Source organism: Ciona intestinalis, chromosome 10 (assembly GCF_000224145.3).
Source record: "Ciona intestinalis chromosome 10, KH, whole genome shotgun sequence".
In the NCBI taxonomy this organism is placed as follows: Eukaryota; Metazoa; Chordata; class Ascidiacea; order Phlebobranchia; family Cionidae; genus Ciona; species Ciona intestinalis.
The window spans coordinates 1,665,290-1,685,122 of record NC_020175.2 but is presented as its reverse complement, the minus strand read 5'-3'; the positions used below and the strand labels follow the sequence as shown (position 1 = coordinate 1,685,122).

General features: G+C 33.6%; 1 protein-coding gene across 2 annotated transcripts; it reads left to right on the top strand.

The window, feature by feature from the left end:
• Positions 1-3,254: 3,254 nt before the first annotated feature.
• Positions 3,255-15,018, top strand: LOC100183938. Of its 2 annotated transcripts, XM_026836415.1 has the most exons (29): positions 3,255-3,459; positions 3,780-3,829; positions 4,072-4,389; positions 4,803-4,931; positions 5,253-5,293; positions 5,364-5,490; positions 5,725-5,825; positions 6,134-6,202; positions 6,562-6,694; positions 6,857-6,932; positions 7,558-7,771; positions 8,006-8,153; positions 8,342-8,550; positions 8,680-8,806; positions 9,015-9,160; positions 9,289-9,772; positions 10,039-10,377; positions 10,512-10,545; positions 10,786-10,905; positions 11,225-11,463; positions 12,007-12,134; positions 12,220-12,267; positions 13,226-13,294; positions 13,384-13,480; positions 13,636-13,718; positions 13,837-13,939; positions 14,091-14,155; positions 14,273-14,412; positions 14,582-15,018. In XM_026836415.1, the coding sequence occupies exons 1-29, from the start codon at positions 3,320-3,322 to the stop codon at positions 14,703-14,705; spliced, it is 4,101 nt and encodes a 1,366-aa protein (XP_026692216.1). In that variant the 5' UTR covers positions 3,255-3,319; the 3' UTR covers positions 14,706-15,018. The 2 variants fall into 2 exon arrangements, with proteins under 2 accessions (XP_026692216.1, XP_026692217.1); XM_026836416.1 differs by lacking the exons at positions 14,091-14,155; positions 14,582-15,018.
• The last annotated feature ends 4,815 nt before the right edge of the window (positions 15,019-19,833 follow it).

Genomic DNA, 19,833 nt, shown 5'->3' with positions numbered 1-19,833 from the left:
ACACTGTACGCTGAAAACCAGTCAAAATATTAATTTACTTCACATTAACTCCTAGATTTAATATTATATAACAAGATTTATATTAGAAATTATATATTAAATGTTAAAACAACCGCTATACGTGTTTTCTAGCTTTGTATCGCTTACAAGAACTACATGAACACATGCCGACCATGCATTTGTATAGGCGATTCACGCTCTGTGGGCTCCGTAATGGCGGACACGAGCGCCGTTTCCTAACTTGGTCTATACTAACTTTGGATAGTACTATTTCGTGGTATTACCCAAAAACCGTCATCTATTTTGATTTTGGAAATATTTGGCAATATGTGCTTAAGAGTCCCATCTTCCCCCATTGTACTATATTTATGTTCTTTGGTTACGTCAGGTACCCCATGCTCGCTGCCGACAGAAATGTTTTGCCCGTCTGCAGCCTATTGCCCTATATGACGTCGGAACACGCGTTCTTATAAAAACAAACAAATATCGAATTTAAGAAAGATGTCTTAGTGGTTTGTGTTTTAAAGAATGCAAATACAGCTTAAGTGTGCATCGAGCTAATATGTAAAACTCTATAAAATATTTTGCATAACCATAGCGACCTAATTGATATTTAAATTTAAAAACACTTTAAATTTAGACAAATTAAAACGAAATATGTGGTTTATGTTATAGGCAGTATTGAAAAAGGCGAGTGTTTTTTGTTTTTTTACGCCGAGTGTTTGTTATATTAAAAACTTTACTTATTTCCCTTGAATTTCAGCAGCTGTCGTATTTAGCCCTTCTATTGAGTAATAACTGTTGATTGTGCAACGTCACACTAGGAAATGACGTCATAGCCAACAAGCAGAGTGAGATAGCGTGCGCGGAAGTCGGCGTATATTGAGTCGGCACTTAATCGGTGTAAACAACTATGTTATTTGGGGAAAAGTTAGGAGATACAGATTGTATTCGTGCTGTTTATATAGTTTTAAGATTAAAAGGTTTCGATTGTTTAACATGTATACACAAATAGGTTGAAATACGTTACAGGATACAAAGACAAGTTCAGGCTACGTATAGACAGTAAACAGATTGACTTTATATATGTATCAAGTAAAGAGCGTTGATTGACTGTACCGTAGGTAATAGGTCAGTCTCTTGGTTTCAGGGAGTGGCTTATAAGAAAGAATGAAGGCAAACACGGATGGTGTGACGATGGGGGCGTTAAACGCTTTCGTCTGGAATTCGTTATATATGATGTTACTTTAATTAAAGTTGAGTTCGTCGGTTTAAACTATTTTCGTGGCGGCGCATGTTCACACATGTGAATAAACGTGCGTAAATATGTACTGTCGAAATAGCTTTGTAAAGATCGTACCAACGCTTATCCATGATAGATATGGTTATAGTAGGGTGGGGGAAGATGGGACAACTTGTCCCATTTAGTATTAAAGAAAGAACAATCCTAGAACTATAAAACGGTATTATCCCAACTCCCATATACCTTTGTTAATTGTTTAAAACACCACCAGGATATTAAGATAATATGTGATAAAGGTGTCCCGTCTTCCCCCACCCTACTATATATGACGTAGTGCTGTGGTGTAATTTAGATATCTAATGTTATATCCTCGTAGTTGACATGTTGTATTGGCGTTAGTAATTAAAGAGGATGTTATTGATAGAGTGCATCAAAGGTTAAGGAAATACCGCTCACATTCGGAGATAGCTGATCCGGACAACAACAGCGTTTCTAGTAATGTTATGATCGCAGTGAAAAGATAATGAATTATCAAGAGATACACGTGTGTAGCATGCACATGATTGAGATAGCCAGGGAGTATGGTAGAACTGTATATGGGTAAGTTACAATAGTTCGTATTAGAAAAAGCACCAAGTGCAAGTAAATACGCAGCGAATAATATTGATTTTAGCCATAATGAGTTCTAGATCAGTGCTACTTCTAAGTATAGTGTAAGTTTAATTGATTAATCATGTTTCAGTATAGTTTTCTATAAGAAACGAACAATACGCGCTCACTGTTATGTGGATTTTTTGGTTACACGAAAAAGCGTTTTAGTTTGCTTGTATATACACTTAAACGAATAGCGTGATGCATTATTTTGAGGTAAGATGGAATACAGTCAACGCCTAATTTGTTTTTTCGTGATTATGTTTTTACCAAATTAACAACACTCTTTCAGGATAGCGCGGCAATGAATATGACTCTGTAAATGTTTTTTGTTCCAAATGGGAATAAAAACAGAATGAAAACATATCTCATCTTATCGTACCATACTATACTTTCGAAGATTATAGAGTCCTACTCTACAAAATAAAATGACCTCGTATGAAATGTTCCCTGTTGGGTTTATACGTCATAGCCATTGTATTTTTACATGATATCGGTCCGTGAGTCAAAATACGCCACTGGTAACTTCCTTCTATAAACCATGTCATCGCAGCGAAAGCTTGGTATATGTAAGAAATATATATGAAGTTGGTAAAACGTTGTTTGTTTCGGAACTAAAACCTAAAACGGTTTCCTTTATATGGATTATATGTTTATGTTTGGGAATCATTAGCACATAATATTCCATAATTTCCTGATCGCGTTTTAACAATTAACAGAAATTAGGGTACGGTTATATAACTCTGTAATTTTCTGTTTACTTACAAATAAGACGATAAAAAAATGAAATTTTGGACTATATATTATTCCCTCAACCTATACTATATCCACATTAAATCACGAGTAGCATATTTACTTTGTTGGTGATCAATTGTGGATATACGTAATACTAACTACAGTTTAACCCAATACAAAAAAGATCAACTGACATTTAAGCCTCTTAGGTCGCGTGAGACGTGTTAATTACACACTTAAACCCAAAGTAGACTTGCGGCTGCTTAAATTCATGCGGCAGTCATGTTTAGTACATCAGCACTACCCGCGAGTTAAATCCGGATTTGTGTCATTTATGTCAAACTTCAAAGTAGAAAAGTAACATGTCGTAATAAGTCTTGTATAGCTTACCTATAGGGTGGGGTAAGATGGGACTTGTTTTCATTCTTCTTTCGTGTCGTATCTGGTAAAAAAAACAATGAATGTTTACAGAATTATATAACTGTAGCCACGCGACTCTAAAATAGCTACTGAATGTTCAAAACATGATCAGTAAATATGGAATGTATATATGCTAACGGCATCTTGCCATACAATACTATATACCTTTAAATATAAACATTATCTGTTTTAAAATGAAAATATCGACCCTCCTTTTTGTTACAGATTTTTAGGTCATTCCAAACAATTAGGTCAATTAGTTCATTTAAAATGTCCTCGAGGGAAAAATTGTCATTTGACAGTCTGGAACAAGTTTGTGATTTAGTGGACGATTTCCTTTGTTGCGAAACCAGCGAAAAGAATGGATTGTTTTGGAATACACTGTATACGGAATCAACATTACAACAGATGTAAGTAACGCCACGATGGGTATTATGTAACCCTTCTGGAACGAACGCAAAATATAAAAGAGTTACCCTGTGTGTCAGTTTAAAATTGAAACCCGAAACAGCTGTTCTATATTGATAAAATTATAGCGCTTGTAGAATAAAATTACCAAAACACAAACAGACTATAAACGGTACAAAGCTACGATTCGTATAGCGTCTATTTTCCTACGCATTGCATACGAATCCATATGGCAGTTGTACGCAGTGTTTATTCCAAGAAATTGCGGAGTGCGAAACCTCGTAAACAAAGTATAGTCGTTAACGTTGTTGTTGTTTTGCAGGTACATTCAGTGTCTCATATACAAATACATCTCAATCACTTACGGATTAGGTAAGTTAAAACATATAGAGATTGGGGTAAGATGGTCTTCATTTTCTTTTATCGTCCCATTCGATAGTGAACAAAGAATAATTGTAGAATTGTATAACGTGCTATCCGCTGTAAAATACCGTTGTTAATTGTTAAAAACACGATGAGGAACTGGAATATTGTGTGCTAACAGCATCCGTCTTACCCTGAAGTACTGTATTCAATCAGATAAACACTCATATTACTTTTACATTCTTATGCAGGACAAAAACCGCTACGAGAAGCCCTTAGGATAATAAAGAACTTGACATCAAACCCAGCGGCGGTAAAATCACATTCTCTTGATGCCCCGTCACCCCCACAACTCACACACCCAGCTGTAAGCGCCCCTACAAGTCCCTCTTCAACGGTTATTGCTCAAAAACGAAACAGGTCCGCCACAGGACCGAGTAGAAGAATAAGTTTGGATTTAAAGTCCCAGCAACACCGTAGTTCTCTTGGCCCTGAACCCCTTGGGAATAAACTAAGGAGAAAAACTAGCGCTGGTTTTATGGAAACCCAACAAAAGGCACTACAAGAAGGTAAGTGTGTTTGTAGTGGACAATGGACATGCCGAAGTTAAAGCATAAGTTATGCAACTGGTGTAAACGCGGACATTCGTGTAATAACTCGAAAGCGGGCATGAAATGCGTATATAGGATGTACCGGCGCGTCATCCTTAGGTATAGGAAGATAATCAAATATTCATTGTAGAAGGAAGGCATTACATTTCTGAGTAAACGTGTAGCGATATCAGCACAACGTGATTAATACTTTGTGTAAGATTGCGTGATATCTCGCCGCTTGTTTGTTTTAAGTTACTACAAGTCATGCCAAGAGTCTTGGTAGAGGCGGCTCAGCCATCACGTTTAGAAACGCTCACGACATAAGCTGACAAATCACATTTCTACATACACTGTGGCTTCCGTTAAACGTTAACTCAATTTGTCTGCAGAAGAAGAGCGCGTGTCAGCAACAAAACTGCGCTCTCTGCTCTACACTCTCTACTACGTAGTTAACACATGTGACGCTCGAAAATGGGACTTTACGGCCCTGAGAGATTCGTTCCTTTTATGGAACAAAGGTATCACAACGTTTTTATATTTACTGAATTTTTTAAACAGTTAAAACAAAATTCGAACGAAAATAATAAGATTTTTAAACGCTGGAAATAGCCTGAATGTTATCATCTTAAATTAAAAATATTTTTTGTATGAATTTATAAACCAACACAAAACGTACTGAATGTATTCTATAAATAAAACTAAGTTTTTATTTCTTGGTGAGAAATGGCACTAAAATAAAAAACTAGGCTATACTTTTTGATTTCATTAAACCACAACTGAAACTTACTTTATACAATTCTAAAAAGACTTGTCAGATTTTATTCCTATTTTTATTACAGCAAGAAGTTGGGGTAAAGATGCTTCAGAGTTTGAATCAACTGTAAGTATCAATAATTTGTGTCCTGATTGTCATTTGTTATTTAATTGACATTTGTGTTTTGATTAACAAGGTGATGAAAATGTTTTCACGTCCCCCTGATGATGATAAAGAGAGAAACACGTGGCACAGATTAACTTCGAACGTAATCGGCAACTTCAATTTAAATGCCAACCACTCCCATCTTGATGACAAGCAAGGTAACAACCGTTTGTTAATGCTGAAATATTAAGTTAGAACAAATGTTTTTGGGACATTGGATGTCTAACTTTGACAAGTAGATAACACATTATGTTAATAATCAGATATCATTTATGAAATGGGACCCATAGTCTTGTTATCTGTATTTTTATCGCATGTGATCCACCATGTATAGAGCTTACACACTTCTGATAATAAATATTTAATAAGATTAAATATATTTTATCCTACAGTTGGCGAAAGCCTTAAGTATTGGCTCTTAAGAAACAAAATCAACCAATCAACATCACCTGTTGGATCAGTAATTAACGGACTTATTGAAACTGCTGAAAAAGTGATTAATAAGTCTAGATTTTAGCATTTATTTTCAAGCTCCTATTTCTCTATTATTTATGGTAGCCACGTTTTTAACACCATATTAGAAGAAAATTAATACAATTGTATATTACTGTAATACCATGAAGTAACAGCATGCTACTACATTATACAGAAAGCAGGGATTTCCATTTTTGGCAAACTTTGCTCTACCAATACTCCCACACAAAGTATTGATATCAAAGTCCATTTAAACCCAGTCAATTGAACATGATTTCCTGCCATGCAAAGTGGAAAAGGTTTCAAATATTAAATGTTTATGCTTAGGTTTATGAAGATAATGAAGAGAGTAAAGTTCTACCATTGCTGCATATTCTATGTGAAACTATCATAATGGTTGGTATTGTTTATTGCCGTATGTACTGCATGGGATTCTAGTGATTTTGTTTACAATACCAATTATTGTAAAAAATTATGAGTTATATAAGTGAAACTTTTTTGATTGTATGTTTTGTTACTACACAGAAACAGAAAATGTGTCTTGGCATCAATGCGTTTAGAAAAAGCAGCAAGAGTCTAATAAGAGTTTAATAACTCTTGCTGCTTTTTGCTGCAATAGATATATTTACCAGGCTGCATCACTAATCCAATTGGTAAAATGAGTAGAGTAAATTTGATTAGGCTAAAAAATACAATAAAAGTTTGCATTATTAAGAAATCACTGGTTAAGATTTAAATTCATAAATTTTCTTCAGGCACAGTATGTACCGCTTGATGTGCTTCAGCGAGCATATGCTGCCTTACAAATGTTCTATCTATGGTCAACACCTATTGCTGCTGCTGTCAAAGAGGTTTTGGATCTAATTCAAATTGAAATGAAGTCTCCAGGTTTGTCATGTGTTTGAACAAAAAAATAGTTTGGAATTAATTGCAAAGTATTGAAATTGTGTCTATAGAAATGACTAAACAGGTTAAGCTTTATGCACTTGTTTGACAATATTTTGTGTTTTCAGACAGTTTTTTTGTTTACATTTGGCAATAATATTACAGGATATTTCTGGAGATTGCTCTTCTTTCAAGAACAAGAAATTCAAAATTTATCTTCACCCATAGACATCTCATTAACGTAAGTTATATAGCATATGCATCTAATTTTATATGTCAACAAATTTTCTTTGCTATTTCATATTGTACATGTAGATAGTTGTTCAACACTTTATGTATCAAATACAGGGTGCACTTATGCTAATACTCATAGGGGTCAAATGCCTACGAAACATGCTGACTTTATAACTTACGAAATTATGTGTTACAAGTTACAACATTTTAATTATTACATGTTGGTGATAAAAGGTAAAAATAGAACTATGATCTTATATAACTTGTTGTGAATAAACAACTGTCACTATGAGTAACAATGTGTTGTTGACTCATAGTTTCTATCAGCATGTAAATAATAATAACTGCGCACGCTTGGGGTGTATAGAAATAACTTGTTTTTTTATAAATTATGTGTTCTTCTTGAAACTGATTGTATTTTGCTATGTGGTTATTGGCCTTTTCAAGACTAAATCCCAGGTCCCATAGTTTAGCTGGCTGTAGGACCCTATAGATTGGGTTTTACCACATATAGATATACTTAAATATTTTCCAGTACATATAAACTTAACCAGTTAGCTCATTGCTTTAGAATCCAAACCTTATAATAAAGTCTTGCCTATGCGATACTATACATGCTTTTTTACTAACAGATGTAGTTCAACAAATATATTCGTTGACACCTCGATTACTTATGGAAAACAGTTACAAGTTCTGTTTGAAAAGTACAGCACAACCACCATGCAACATAAAGAGGATGGTATACCCGACACTTCGTATCACAACCGTGTTCTAATGAAGCAAATGTTTAACTCAGTGTTTGGGTGGGAAAGCTGTGACATTGCTGGACTAGAAAGACTTCTCAAGGTGAAGAAATGATAAAACTGTATTTTGCAGTAATACTTTAACTTGGTTGTTGTTTAAACAAGCTTGAGAAAACCAGAACATATTTTCTGGACACATATCTATTTTTTAAAATTTACAAAAAAATATTCGGACACAATAATTATGGTCTTTGATTTATTAAGTGTAGAATAACCCCACTACTGCTTGTACTCTTACACAACTTAAAACTTGTTAATGAAAGTTTCATTACATTAGATATGTCCATCACCTCTGCTTGCCACTCTGACATCAGAAGCATTGCAAGTTATGGAACAATCTGTTGAGATGGCGAACCACAATGAAGCCCAAGCTTATATAAGGCTACAACTTGAATGTATATCTAATAAATTAACAGAAGACACAGGTATTTGTTTTTTGATACAAGAAATGATAGATGCTTATCACAAGTGTTTTTATCATGTATCTTTTAAAATACCTTGTTTTAATTAATAATACTTGTAACACATATGGCCTACAAACCCTTTTCATTCACGTTTTATATGCAACGAATGTCAGATACTTTGGCTGAACCTAAATATTTTAAAATTACAGATGAAAGTGGTGGTTTGGATACAGCAATGCCAGATATGCCAAGAGCCAGTGTAATATTCCCTACATTAAAGCCAAATGAAAACAACCCAATGCTCCCAACTTTGAAGAGAAACAATTCTTATCTTAACAGAATCGCAGCGTCTCATTATGACAGGCCCTGTCTGATGCAGGAAGACAATGCTGATGGTGACATTATGAATCACGCACCAGTGCGTCATAATGAGTTATTGATGACCGACATTACATATTATGTGCCAGAGTTTCAGTTTTCAAGCTGTGACTAATAACTTCCTTTAATTGTTGGCGCAGTTTCTGTCATTTAATAGTTCCTTTTTTAGGTCACAATTAATATCTTCAACAAAAGTCAAATATCAGACACAATGTTTCAAATTGTACGAACCGCTGCAAAGGAATTTGTTCAGGAAAAAAGAAAAAGCACAAGTGCATCATCCTTTAGATCACGTTGTAAGAACCACTATATCACCAAACACCTTTTTAGCGTACTAATATGTGCTTTCTATTTCTGTGTAACCTAAAGTATATAAGCTTTTAGCCTATTTAGGAACTATATACAAGGCAAACCATAAAGTGAAATAGAACAAAAGATATCTTTTGTATAACATAAAGTAACAAATAATGTACCATAAAACTCCATAAAAACCTTTGTTTTAAGACCGTTCACGTGGTCGCTCACATCTTGTTGAAGACGATGCAAGAGACAGTGGGTTAATTGAAGATGCAGGGGATACCCAAGAGGAAGATAAACATACTTCTCCTATTCAAACTAAACATGATCAAGCAGAAAAGATTGATAAAAAGGTTTACTTTTAAATGTTTTAAACCTATTTAAATTTTAAAATTCATATTCAATCACATGTATTATGTATTATACTATTTTTCAGTTCTGTCTTGTCGAAGCAGTTCTAACATATTAACATAATACATAGATGTGCGGGAAATTTTGGGAAGAATTTAGTGAGTGCGGGTTTAAAGAAAACAAGAACACAGAATCAAACTTACTGGAAGAGTTGCTTAACACAATGACATTAGAAGAAGATGTAACACAGAATGTTGCAGAGAAAACCGAAAAATCATCTTCTGGAAGTGGATCTCTTGAAGTAAGTCCGGAGAAAGTGAAGACTGAAGATCCTCCTTCTCCTTTCGATACCTTGAATACAAATGAAGATGATCTGACTTCTAATCTTGATGATGTTCAGTTTGAGTTGGAAATAAAAGCCAATAGATCAAAAACATATAAAAATAGGTTTAAGACTCTGGGAAGAAAAGGTTTAAAAGCTGTAAGAGCAGTGAAGAGGACAGCATCCTCAAGAGTCGCTCATTATGATCCATATTCTGATCATCGTAAGAAGAAGCTTAGCCAAGAAGAGACTGTAGTGAATGTAGCAAAAGATGGAAAACCAAGAAAATCAAGTAATTTTTTCCATTTTCTACACATGTGCTATAGAAAGATGACTTGATCTATCATATACTCTATTCTGTATGATTAAACCCCTAAGCTCAACACATCAGGAAATTTATTGGGAGGAAGGCAAAATTGGCCACACAAAGGCTACAGTTTTAGATAATAAATATTCCCATTCATTTACAATGTTTATGAGATAGGGGGATAGTTTAATTGTAAATAACTAAGCTTTTAGGGCTAAAGACCATTGAACTAACAAAAAGCTGTCTATCAGGTTGTGAGGAACCAGTTGTTATGACTCCTCCTCCCTTACCATCTGAGTCCGGAAGTCACAGATGGAGAACTTATTCTGATCCTTTTAAGAAATCTGGAAAGAGAAGCAAAAGTGGAAAGTACACACACATCAGTCAGCTCTTCTCAAGTCAAACTGATGTAAATGAACAGAACAATACCCTGCAATCTACATCATCAAGTGGAAGTTTAAAACCATCATTATCCTTTACCAAATCATTTGATCATTCGAAAGATCAGAATCAAAACTCTGATAATGTTAACACATCTTCTCGTAACCCAGGAAGGTACTACACACTGCAATCGAGGAAACACTCAACAGGTAATTATTTCTGCTTTTAAAATTGCTCTTTAGATAACTCTTATTCATCATAATTAACTGCACACGCCAATGTTGTTTGAAAATGTGTACTAGTACAACATGTTAAACACTTTTTCTTAATATTGCTCCTGTAGAGACAAAATTAGAAGACGAAGACTCAAGAATCAGGTGAGAAATTTTATATTAATACAAGACTAAAATAAATTGCTTAAATAAGAAGTATACTTATTATAAGCAAACTCAATGGACTTTCATACAAATACCCTTTACAAAATAACAATCCTATTCAAACTGAAATACTTTTGTGGGTAATGGGCCAACTCCAGCTTAAGCCCAGCTTTCCCTGACATATTTAATACATCTTTCTTGTCCATATATAACATAAATAGCCCTTATTTTATTCTACAGAATGGATTCAGGGATTGTTCTTGATAAAGATGGGGATCGTGTCTTTCAGAACTTAAGTCTTCCAGATTGGGAAGAAACAGGAATTGCAGGAGTGAAGTCCTTTAGGAAACAAGCAGTAAGGTAAGCGACATTGGAAAAGAGAATAAAAAGTACTTTACCAGCAAATTAGAAGGGAGAGGGCATCAGACTTGAGTGACAATGTATTGGGGTATGGTTTCATAGCTGCCAAAATCAACACACTTGTTGTTCTCATTTTTCATTTGATTTAGATTTTATTTTGCAAAGTAAGGGGTATATGTTTACTGCAATGTTATAACTGTAATAAATGCATACATGGTGCATCATGCAGTTCTTTGTAAAAATGTGGTCACTGCTTTAATGTTAAATCTAAATCTCTATCAATAAAGAGAAATTTTTCAAACAATTTTTCAACTTCAAGGCGGACAAGAAAGAGTAGATCATCTTTGAGTCACATTTCACCTCGCCCTCTGAGGAAAAAAGTGGTTAAACTTGTGTTTGCTGGAAATGATGAAACTGTGGGCCATCTTGCAAGATCTTATTATGAACTAAGAACTCGTCAAGCAACTAGAGCTCCACTTTTACAACATGTTGATTTGAAGTTGTTTTACATTCCTGTGGGGGAGTCTTCCTTTGCCGATGAAGCAGTTTTAAACTTAGGTATTTTTAAATGAATAAAACTTAATATTACTTTAGGCCCTAAGGTGTAAAACAGAATACCCGTGTTATAACAAAGCAACGTTGTTACCCTGTCATGCGAAGATAAATATGTTACATTCACTAACTCTTTCACCCTTTAGAGATATATTTTTTAACAAGTTTTCTGTTCCTAATTGACTGTCTCATATTGCTCTTTTAGGTTTTCAAACCCTAGTTTTTAACAAATAGCTTAGATAGAGAAGCTCAAAAGCAAGATAGAGATCAAATAAGTTGCTTTTCTTTAACATAATAACATTAAAACCTTGTTTTAATGCAAAAAAAAACACATCATATTCTTAAAAGAATACATCCCGGTTTTAAAGTTTACTAAAAACTTATGAATGCTGTGATGCCCTTTTCAATCAGTATTAGTGTAGATAATCCTTTCTTCTTTAAAATGTGATAGTTTACCAACTTATAATCATTTTTGTAAACCTTGTTTCTGAATGCATATTTGCATTACTTGTCGCCAAAAGGTTAAAACACCCTGTTAATTATACACAGATGGAGACACTATATTTGATCTTAAAGTAGCAAAGATGTTGGGAGCATCTGATCCTTGGTATCAGTCAACTGTTCTTCAAACTACGAGTAATTTACTTCGGGTTTGTCCAACTACTCCACTGGATGAGGTATATATGATGATATGAATATTTCTTTTATACCTTAGCAATATATTGCCAAAGTATCTAAGGATGATGTGTTATTGCTTTTCAGAATTTAGAAGAAGACGAAAATGCAACCAAATTTTTAACACCACAAAAGGTATTGTAATGGTTAAATATATATAGTAGGGTAGGGGAAGATGGGACACTTTGTCAGAGAAGACTTTTTTTAATTTTCTTTTTATGGACCTCCATTTAATGATAATCAGGAAAATAAGGTTACAGAATTTTTCGACAGTATTATCACGACTTTATAAAACGCCTGTCAAAGCTGATTACTGTCCCATCTTCCCCCACATTGTAGTTTTGTATGTTTTCATTGCCAAACTTTGAAAGGTTTGTTTTTAATTTAGTAATTTATACCTCAGGAGTTATTCAACTATAAGATACTGATATGATAAAAACATAATATTTTGAGAATATATTCGAAATTTGGTCATTTGTACTTGGTTATAATTTATGAGAAGAAGAGTAGTGATACCCAATTTGTAGCAAAAATAAAAACTTTATTACTGGTTATAATCAATTTTCTGTTATTACAAGTTCATATACATTTGTAGGATACAATATTTATCCATTGATGTTCGAACAATACCAATTGTCGTTCAAACAATACCAATTGTTATGCAATAATATAATGTATGGGTAACATGTAAAAACTATAGCAGTAGGGCAGGAAAAAGAATATTTAGACTTAATTTTCAAGGCGTAGAGTATTATTTCGTGTTATTTACGTATATTCCTATTTATAAATGCACTTAATAATTAAAATTAACAATGATTTTAAACTGTCCCATCTTATCCTGTGTGTTTTCGAATTTGAAAAATTTAACTTGCTGTGCGGATCGCTAAATAACTCCTTGTGTGTTTTATTATATTTTATTAAATTGTTGTCAATTAATAAAGGAATGATAGTACCAATTCAGGGTATTACCCAAAACCGTCATCTATTTTGATTTTAGAAATATTTGGCAATATGTGCTTAAGTGTCCCATCTTCCCCCATTGTACTATACTGTTGATTTCTCTATAAAATATTTTTTTCGTATTTTATTTCAGCTTGTGCAGAAAAGCTTACTCAGTTATTGTCGATATGCGCTGAAGACATCTTACCTTCCACTGTATAAGGTATGTAGCATTTGGTGTGCAGGTCTAGAAGTGCAGAGTTTTTCATGGGATAAGATATCAGAAGTAACAAAACAAATACAATTTTTCAGGCAAAAATGAGAACAAGTGCTGATGAGATTATAACTGAAATATTTTGCTGTGTTGCTGAGATTGGCAACTTGGCATATAAACAAGCAGTCAAAGCAGGTAGCTATAGCAATAATTTCTTACATTATGTTGTTCTTTGATTTTATTAATATTGCTTTGTAGAGTAGTAGTTTTTTATCCTTTGTGTTTTTTTAACTTTTGCTGCTAATTACGTTTTGTTTATACCACTAATGCATTGACTGTCTTTTTAATAGGGAGATTTGGCAAACTTGGAAGGTTGGTTGATTTATCTAATGATGGACCTCCACCTGCTTACAGTGTGCTTGAATATTCAAAGGTAAAACATAACTACTGTTATTGTAGAAGTGATAATTTGATAAATATTGCTTGTAAAAAAATATAGTTTCTTTATTTTTACATAAATTATAATGTTAATTGTTCTTTTTTTTGTTTAGATTGGTATTAATGGTTCTTACTTGGGGCTTAAAACTTTAAATGAAGCATTTTATTACTCAGTTCAAGTTACTCCTGAAGAACTAGTTACCAACAATACCAAAGGTGATTGAAATGATAAATAATTTACTATTTAAAACTGCTGTAGCAAGATATTATCTTCAATTTTAAATAGGCTCATTTTTTAATATCAATGAAACTATAACCTTTTTATATTTTTGGTTTGGATTTAGATTTTTAATAAATGTATTATAAGGTTCCGGAAATCTGCATGTGACTTTAATTGAAAATGGAAGGAAAGTGAAAGGAAAACAATCAAAGGTGGACCAAGTATTAATCAATGCATTTCCTGAACTTTTATATTCTATTTGAGTGAATTCGTTTGAAACGACCTAGAGCCCATTCCACTCAGAGAATTTACTAAATTTAATCTTGTAGACTCCTGTTGAAGAAGAGGCAAATGATATTCCTGCATCAGTGATCCGAGCCAGTGATCTAAACATGGAAGTGATCCAACCACCACAAGGCACTGTCACCATATGCCTAGATAATTCCCTTATATTTACTAACATTAAAAGGTTTGTAATAAATAATAGTATTGTATTCCCCTGGCCAAAGTAAACATTATGTACAAGATAATGTTAAATTGGGCAATCTATATAAAAAAAATTAAATTTAAATAGATCAATAGTTTCACCTCCCATAGTTCTATCTTTCACCTAAAATAATCTGCAATCTTTGTCACAGCATTGAAATTCAGAGATGCATTGCACCCGAATATGAAAAATCGTTTCAAAGAAAAAAAAGGCAAAACCAAAATACATCCAGAATGATGTCTCTGCCAATTAAAACTTTCTGGCCTACTTTATGAGATAGCAAAATCACTTCAGAAAGTAATATCTGACCTCATTTTTTATGTGATTATATGGTTTCATTTGCAATATATAGTTTTTTGAGATTAAATTGGAGCTGATTGGTTTTATTTTATTGAGTTTCAAAGCATGTGCCAAGAAAAAGTAGTGATAATATTTATTGCACGTCACTATAAATTACTTTTTGTAAATTTTATTCAAAGTTTCATAGACTAGAGTTTATGCATTGTAATTACGAATATTCGTTCAAGCAATAAACCTATAAAACATGTGCTCTGGACATCTGAATAAATAAATGACATTTCTGGTTGAGTTACTTATTGAGCACGTTAGTGGTCATATAGATCCTTTTTCGTCGAACAGTTGTTCTTGTTGTTGTTTTTTGGACGACTTTTTTCCGCACTAACCTCAATTTTCAATTCTAGAAATTATTCTTCATTCTTTTGATTGAAATCAAATCATAATATATATTTATGATTTTTAGACTGAATTTTCAGATTTAAAACCACACGATGAGCGATTAATTAACGATTACTTTCCTCATGCACTTTACATAGCGGAAACACTGTCTGGCAGTTTGACGGGAAACGACGGCACGTGTTTTATCTACACAACGATTCACGACTGGATCAAACTATTAGCATTTAAGTGGGGACGCATTAAATGCACTACTCTTATACCGTATTATCATTAATCGTAATTGAAACATTTTAATTCAACAATATATTATTAATATTAACTTCTAACATCACCTAATTACTGCGTGATAACGGTTTGTCAAAATTCATGAAAACAAACGTTTTTAAGCGACGACAACGTTAACCAGTGTTAGTTTACAAGTCAACACATGGTACAGGAGTTGTACAAAGCGTATTTACACATATTCTTCACCAATCACTCAATCCTCATACGTCATAAGTTTCATTAGTTATAATACATGTATAAATACATTCTGCCTACTGCTCCACAGTCACCATTGGCGACTAGAACCCGTTTTGTTGGTTACTTCGGATTTGTTTTAATTAATATATCAGGGTGTGGGTAGATGGGACACCTTTTCATTTTGTTTTCTCCTTTTATTTAGTAGTAAACAAAGAACATTTAATGAATTATAAAACCGTATCTTCACGACTTCCACAGACCGTTGTTAATTGTTTAAAACACGATCAGGCTATTTGGATATTATGTGTTAAATGTGTCCCATCTTCTCCGATTCTACTATCTTATGCTAATTAATTTTAAACGTGCTCATTCATTAGATCTGTGATCTCTTGTTGTTGTTTTTGGAAGACTTTTTTCCGCACTTACCTCAATTTTTATTTATAGCATTTATTCTTTAATCTCTTGATTGAAATCAAATCATAATATATATTTATAATTTTTAGACCAAATTTTCAGAACGGAAACCGCATAATTAGCGATTAATTAACAACTACTTGTATGATCAAATGCGCCAATTTAAAAAGCACCTTAAACTTTAATTAAATGATTGTACTCTATGAAGTATTTTGAACTAAGCATAGTTTTATAAACCATATTGCATATGATCGCCTATTTAGCGTGTAATTAACGATTACATTTCTGTTTGTTTAAGGCGCTAACTCGTACTTAAAACGTACTTTGTCATTAATTAATCGACTGTTTTCGATACAATAATTTTAACTAAAGTTAGCCTTATAAACCGTAGTGTATAAATCGTCCAATTAATGAGTAATTAATGATTGTAACGCTTGCGAGTCAAGTAAACTGCCATGCATCGGGAAGTCGCTGGTTATCGGTAACTTTTGGCTTTGTTTACGTTAGTATGCAAATATAAACAAAAAGAGTGAACATGGCTAATTTAGAAAGTTCTGATGGTGAGGATTCAATTTCTGACTTAGATGAAGATGTGGAGGAAATACATTGTGGTTTTGAATCCATGTTTTAGCCGTATTACGAATATGAGGTGAAAGCCCTGACGCTCTAATAATTGCCAAATTGCCAATACTGTTGAAGATATTCAAAATTGCCAATACTGTTGAAGTATCTTCAACAGTATTGGCCAAATTGCCAATACTGTTGAAGATACGAATGGCGAACTGCAAATAAATAACTGGGATTGGTTAGTTTTTTTAGTATAGCAGAAGATAATTCATAAAACAAGAGATCAAAGAACTAATGCGTGAGCACGCTATAAACTAATTAGCATAGTATTAATTAACCATTTTACTACAACGGTCGACTGAGTTCGATCAAAAACTTTTAAAGCGTACCCACTCAAATTGAAATAGTTTGATTCAGACGTGAATCGTTATTATGAGGATTCCTTATCTCACCAACACGTGCCCTCCCAAATTTCCAAACAATATAAGCGCTGTTTTGACAGATCTGATATTGGCCTAACGGTTATGGCGCTCGCTTTATAGCCTAATGTCCCGGGTTCGACCCTCGTCTGCCGTAACTGTATTTTGGATTTATTTTCTTTTAATAAGAAATATAGGAGACTAATATTATATACACTTTTTTATATTTGCATACTAACGTAAACAAAGCCAAAAGTTACCGATTACTGTGTTACCAACGAGCTCCCAATGCATGGCAGTTTACTTGACTCGCAAGCGTTACAATCATTAATTACTCATTAATTGGACGATTTTATACAGTATGGTTTATAAGGCTAAGCTAAGGTAGAGATAATATATTGAATACAATCGATTAATCAATGTTAAAGTACATTTTAAGTACGAGTTAGCGCCTTAAACAAACAGAAACGTAATCGTTAATTAATCGCTAATTATGCGGTTTCAATTTTAAAAAATTAGTTTAAAAATTTTAAATTAATATTAAAATTAGATTTCAATCAGGAGATTAAAGAATAAATGTCAGAATTAAGAATTGAGGTAAGTGCGGAAAAATCGTCCAAAAAACAACAACAACAAAAACAAGAGATCATAGATCTAATGGATGAGTACGGTTTAAACTAATAATTAGTATAGTATTAATTAGCACTTTTACTACAACGCATTTTACGTGTTTTACAAACCGACTTCCAGCTAATACGTTTTAATATCGCAACCCCTACATTTTTATAAAATCGACGCCACTGCTATTATATGTCAAATAAACCTATTAGGGGCAATTTTTATTCCTTATTAAAACCAAACCAGTGCAATACAATAGATTTGTAATGAAACAACACAAGTTCGACAAAGAATACATAAAATGTTTGTGTACATTAGCTTATTACGCATTTATTACTTAACTGCACACATGTTAGTATTTTTTATATCTCTTATTAAAAGAAAACAAATCCAAAATAATTGGTACGGCAGGCAAGGATCGAACCCGCGACATGACGTTAGTAAAGCACGCGCTATAACCGTTAGGCCAACAGATCTAGTAATCAGCACTGTCGAGACAGCGCTTATATTGTCGGGGAATTCGGAGGGCACGTGTTGTTGAGATAAGGAATCCTCACATCGATTCACGCCTGAATCAAACTATTTCCATTTTAGTGGGGATGCATTAAAAGTTTTTGATCAAGCTCAGTCGACCGTTGTAGTAAAAGGGTTAATTAATACTATGCTAATTAGTTTAATTAACGTGCTCACGCATTAGATCTTTGATCTCTTGTATTCAATCTTAATGCGTTAGTGTTAGATTTAGCTATCTTTCTATCGTTAAATCATCAAATGACGAGTTAATGCCACAGAAATAAAAAAGAGTAGAACGCGCAACTGCCCAAAACCGTAATATATTCTTTTTTCTATTCACGTGACCGCCAACTCCGTCCCCATTTCGCCTTGTCTCCATTGTAAAAGATAGGCGCATAGTATTTTTGGGAGGTTTCAGCTGTTTATTTCAAAAACTACACCAACTATACAAGTTTATTAGGCCAGTTTAGTTATTTAGTAGGTTAACGCTTACAGTTTACCACTTGTTTAATAAATTTAATTATTTAATAAATTGAATTATTTCAAACAAACGCCTTGTTAGAAATATATATATATTAAAAAATAGTTGTTTTACCCTCTAACTTTAAATTAAATAAAAAAACAAAGAAAAACTACATAAAGCACCATCGATTCCATTGACTACATGGCGTCCTCTATAAGTTATAGAGGGCGCCATGATTGACTACAATAGGAAACGGGAACGACCCGCGAAAAAGAGAGAGTGTATCACCTCTCTCCTTTGCCGACATTAGAGATGCGCGTTCTATTCTTTTTTATTTCTGTGATCGCTATTCGCATTAACTTTTTACCATGCAAAAAGGGTATACATGACCACTAACGTGCTCAATAATTTGCGTTAAGGCGAGTTCACGATTGTCGGCAGAGAGAGCGATTGTCGGCAGACATATGCTGTCTTGTAACCTATGTAATATACCACTATTGTGACGTAACAGACCGCGATTGTGACGTAATAAATCGTTAACCTTACGCAAATCAGACGAATTACGGTGACATGTTTTCCCACATTTTTAAAGTTAATTTTCGACACGAACGCCCGAGTTTTTTCCAAAAAATATACAGTGGGTATCAGTGAGACCTAAGGAACATTTTGAAACCAAAATTTCAGGTGGCCACCAGCTAAAGGATTACCGTAAAATCGCCTGGTATCCTGTTCTGTTTGGCGAGAAGTTGAAAAGTAAATTTAATAGTTTTAGCGTAAATATCCGATTAAAGTAGAAGAAAATACCCAGGAAAGAATATAACCTCGTTTAGCAGGCATTAGATTTAAAAATTTGGTGCTAGTGAAGAGTCTTCCCCCCACCCTATTTGCTAACCACTAATCCTTTACCCCTATAACTTCCAACTACTAACCCCTATAACCACTAACACCCTAACCATCAACACCTAACCCTCTAACCAGTACCCACCAACCAACCACTAACACTTTCGACCAGCCTATTCTGCTATGTACCGGAAGATTCTTTACTAGTGCCTATGCTTGAAAGTTGAATAAAAAAATCATCTCTCAGCTTACATGTTTAGTATCTACTGTAAGCGTGTTTTAACAGCTGTTGTTTTGTCACTATATCCTGTCTTTTTGTTTAAAATATTTCTAAATCTTTGCTATCGTAATCGCAGAGACAAATATTATTATTCTTCTTATTATTATTATCATTACCTTGTGACTGACTAG

Bases quoted from the DNA above. Each gene is read 5' to 3' on its own strand.
- LOC100183938 (XM_026836415.1), top strand. From the start codon at position 3,320: ATGTCCTCGAGGGAAAAATTGTCATTTGACAGTCTGGAACAAGTTTGT. The intron at 5,491-5,724 runs GTAACAACCGTT...TTTATCCTACAG, and splicing joins CCATCTTGATGACAAGCAAG to TTGGCGAAAGCCTTAAGTAT. The intron at 14,413-14,581 runs GTTTGTAATAAA...TCTTTGTCACAG, and splicing joins ATATTTACTAACATTAAAAG to CATTGAAATTCAGAGATGCA.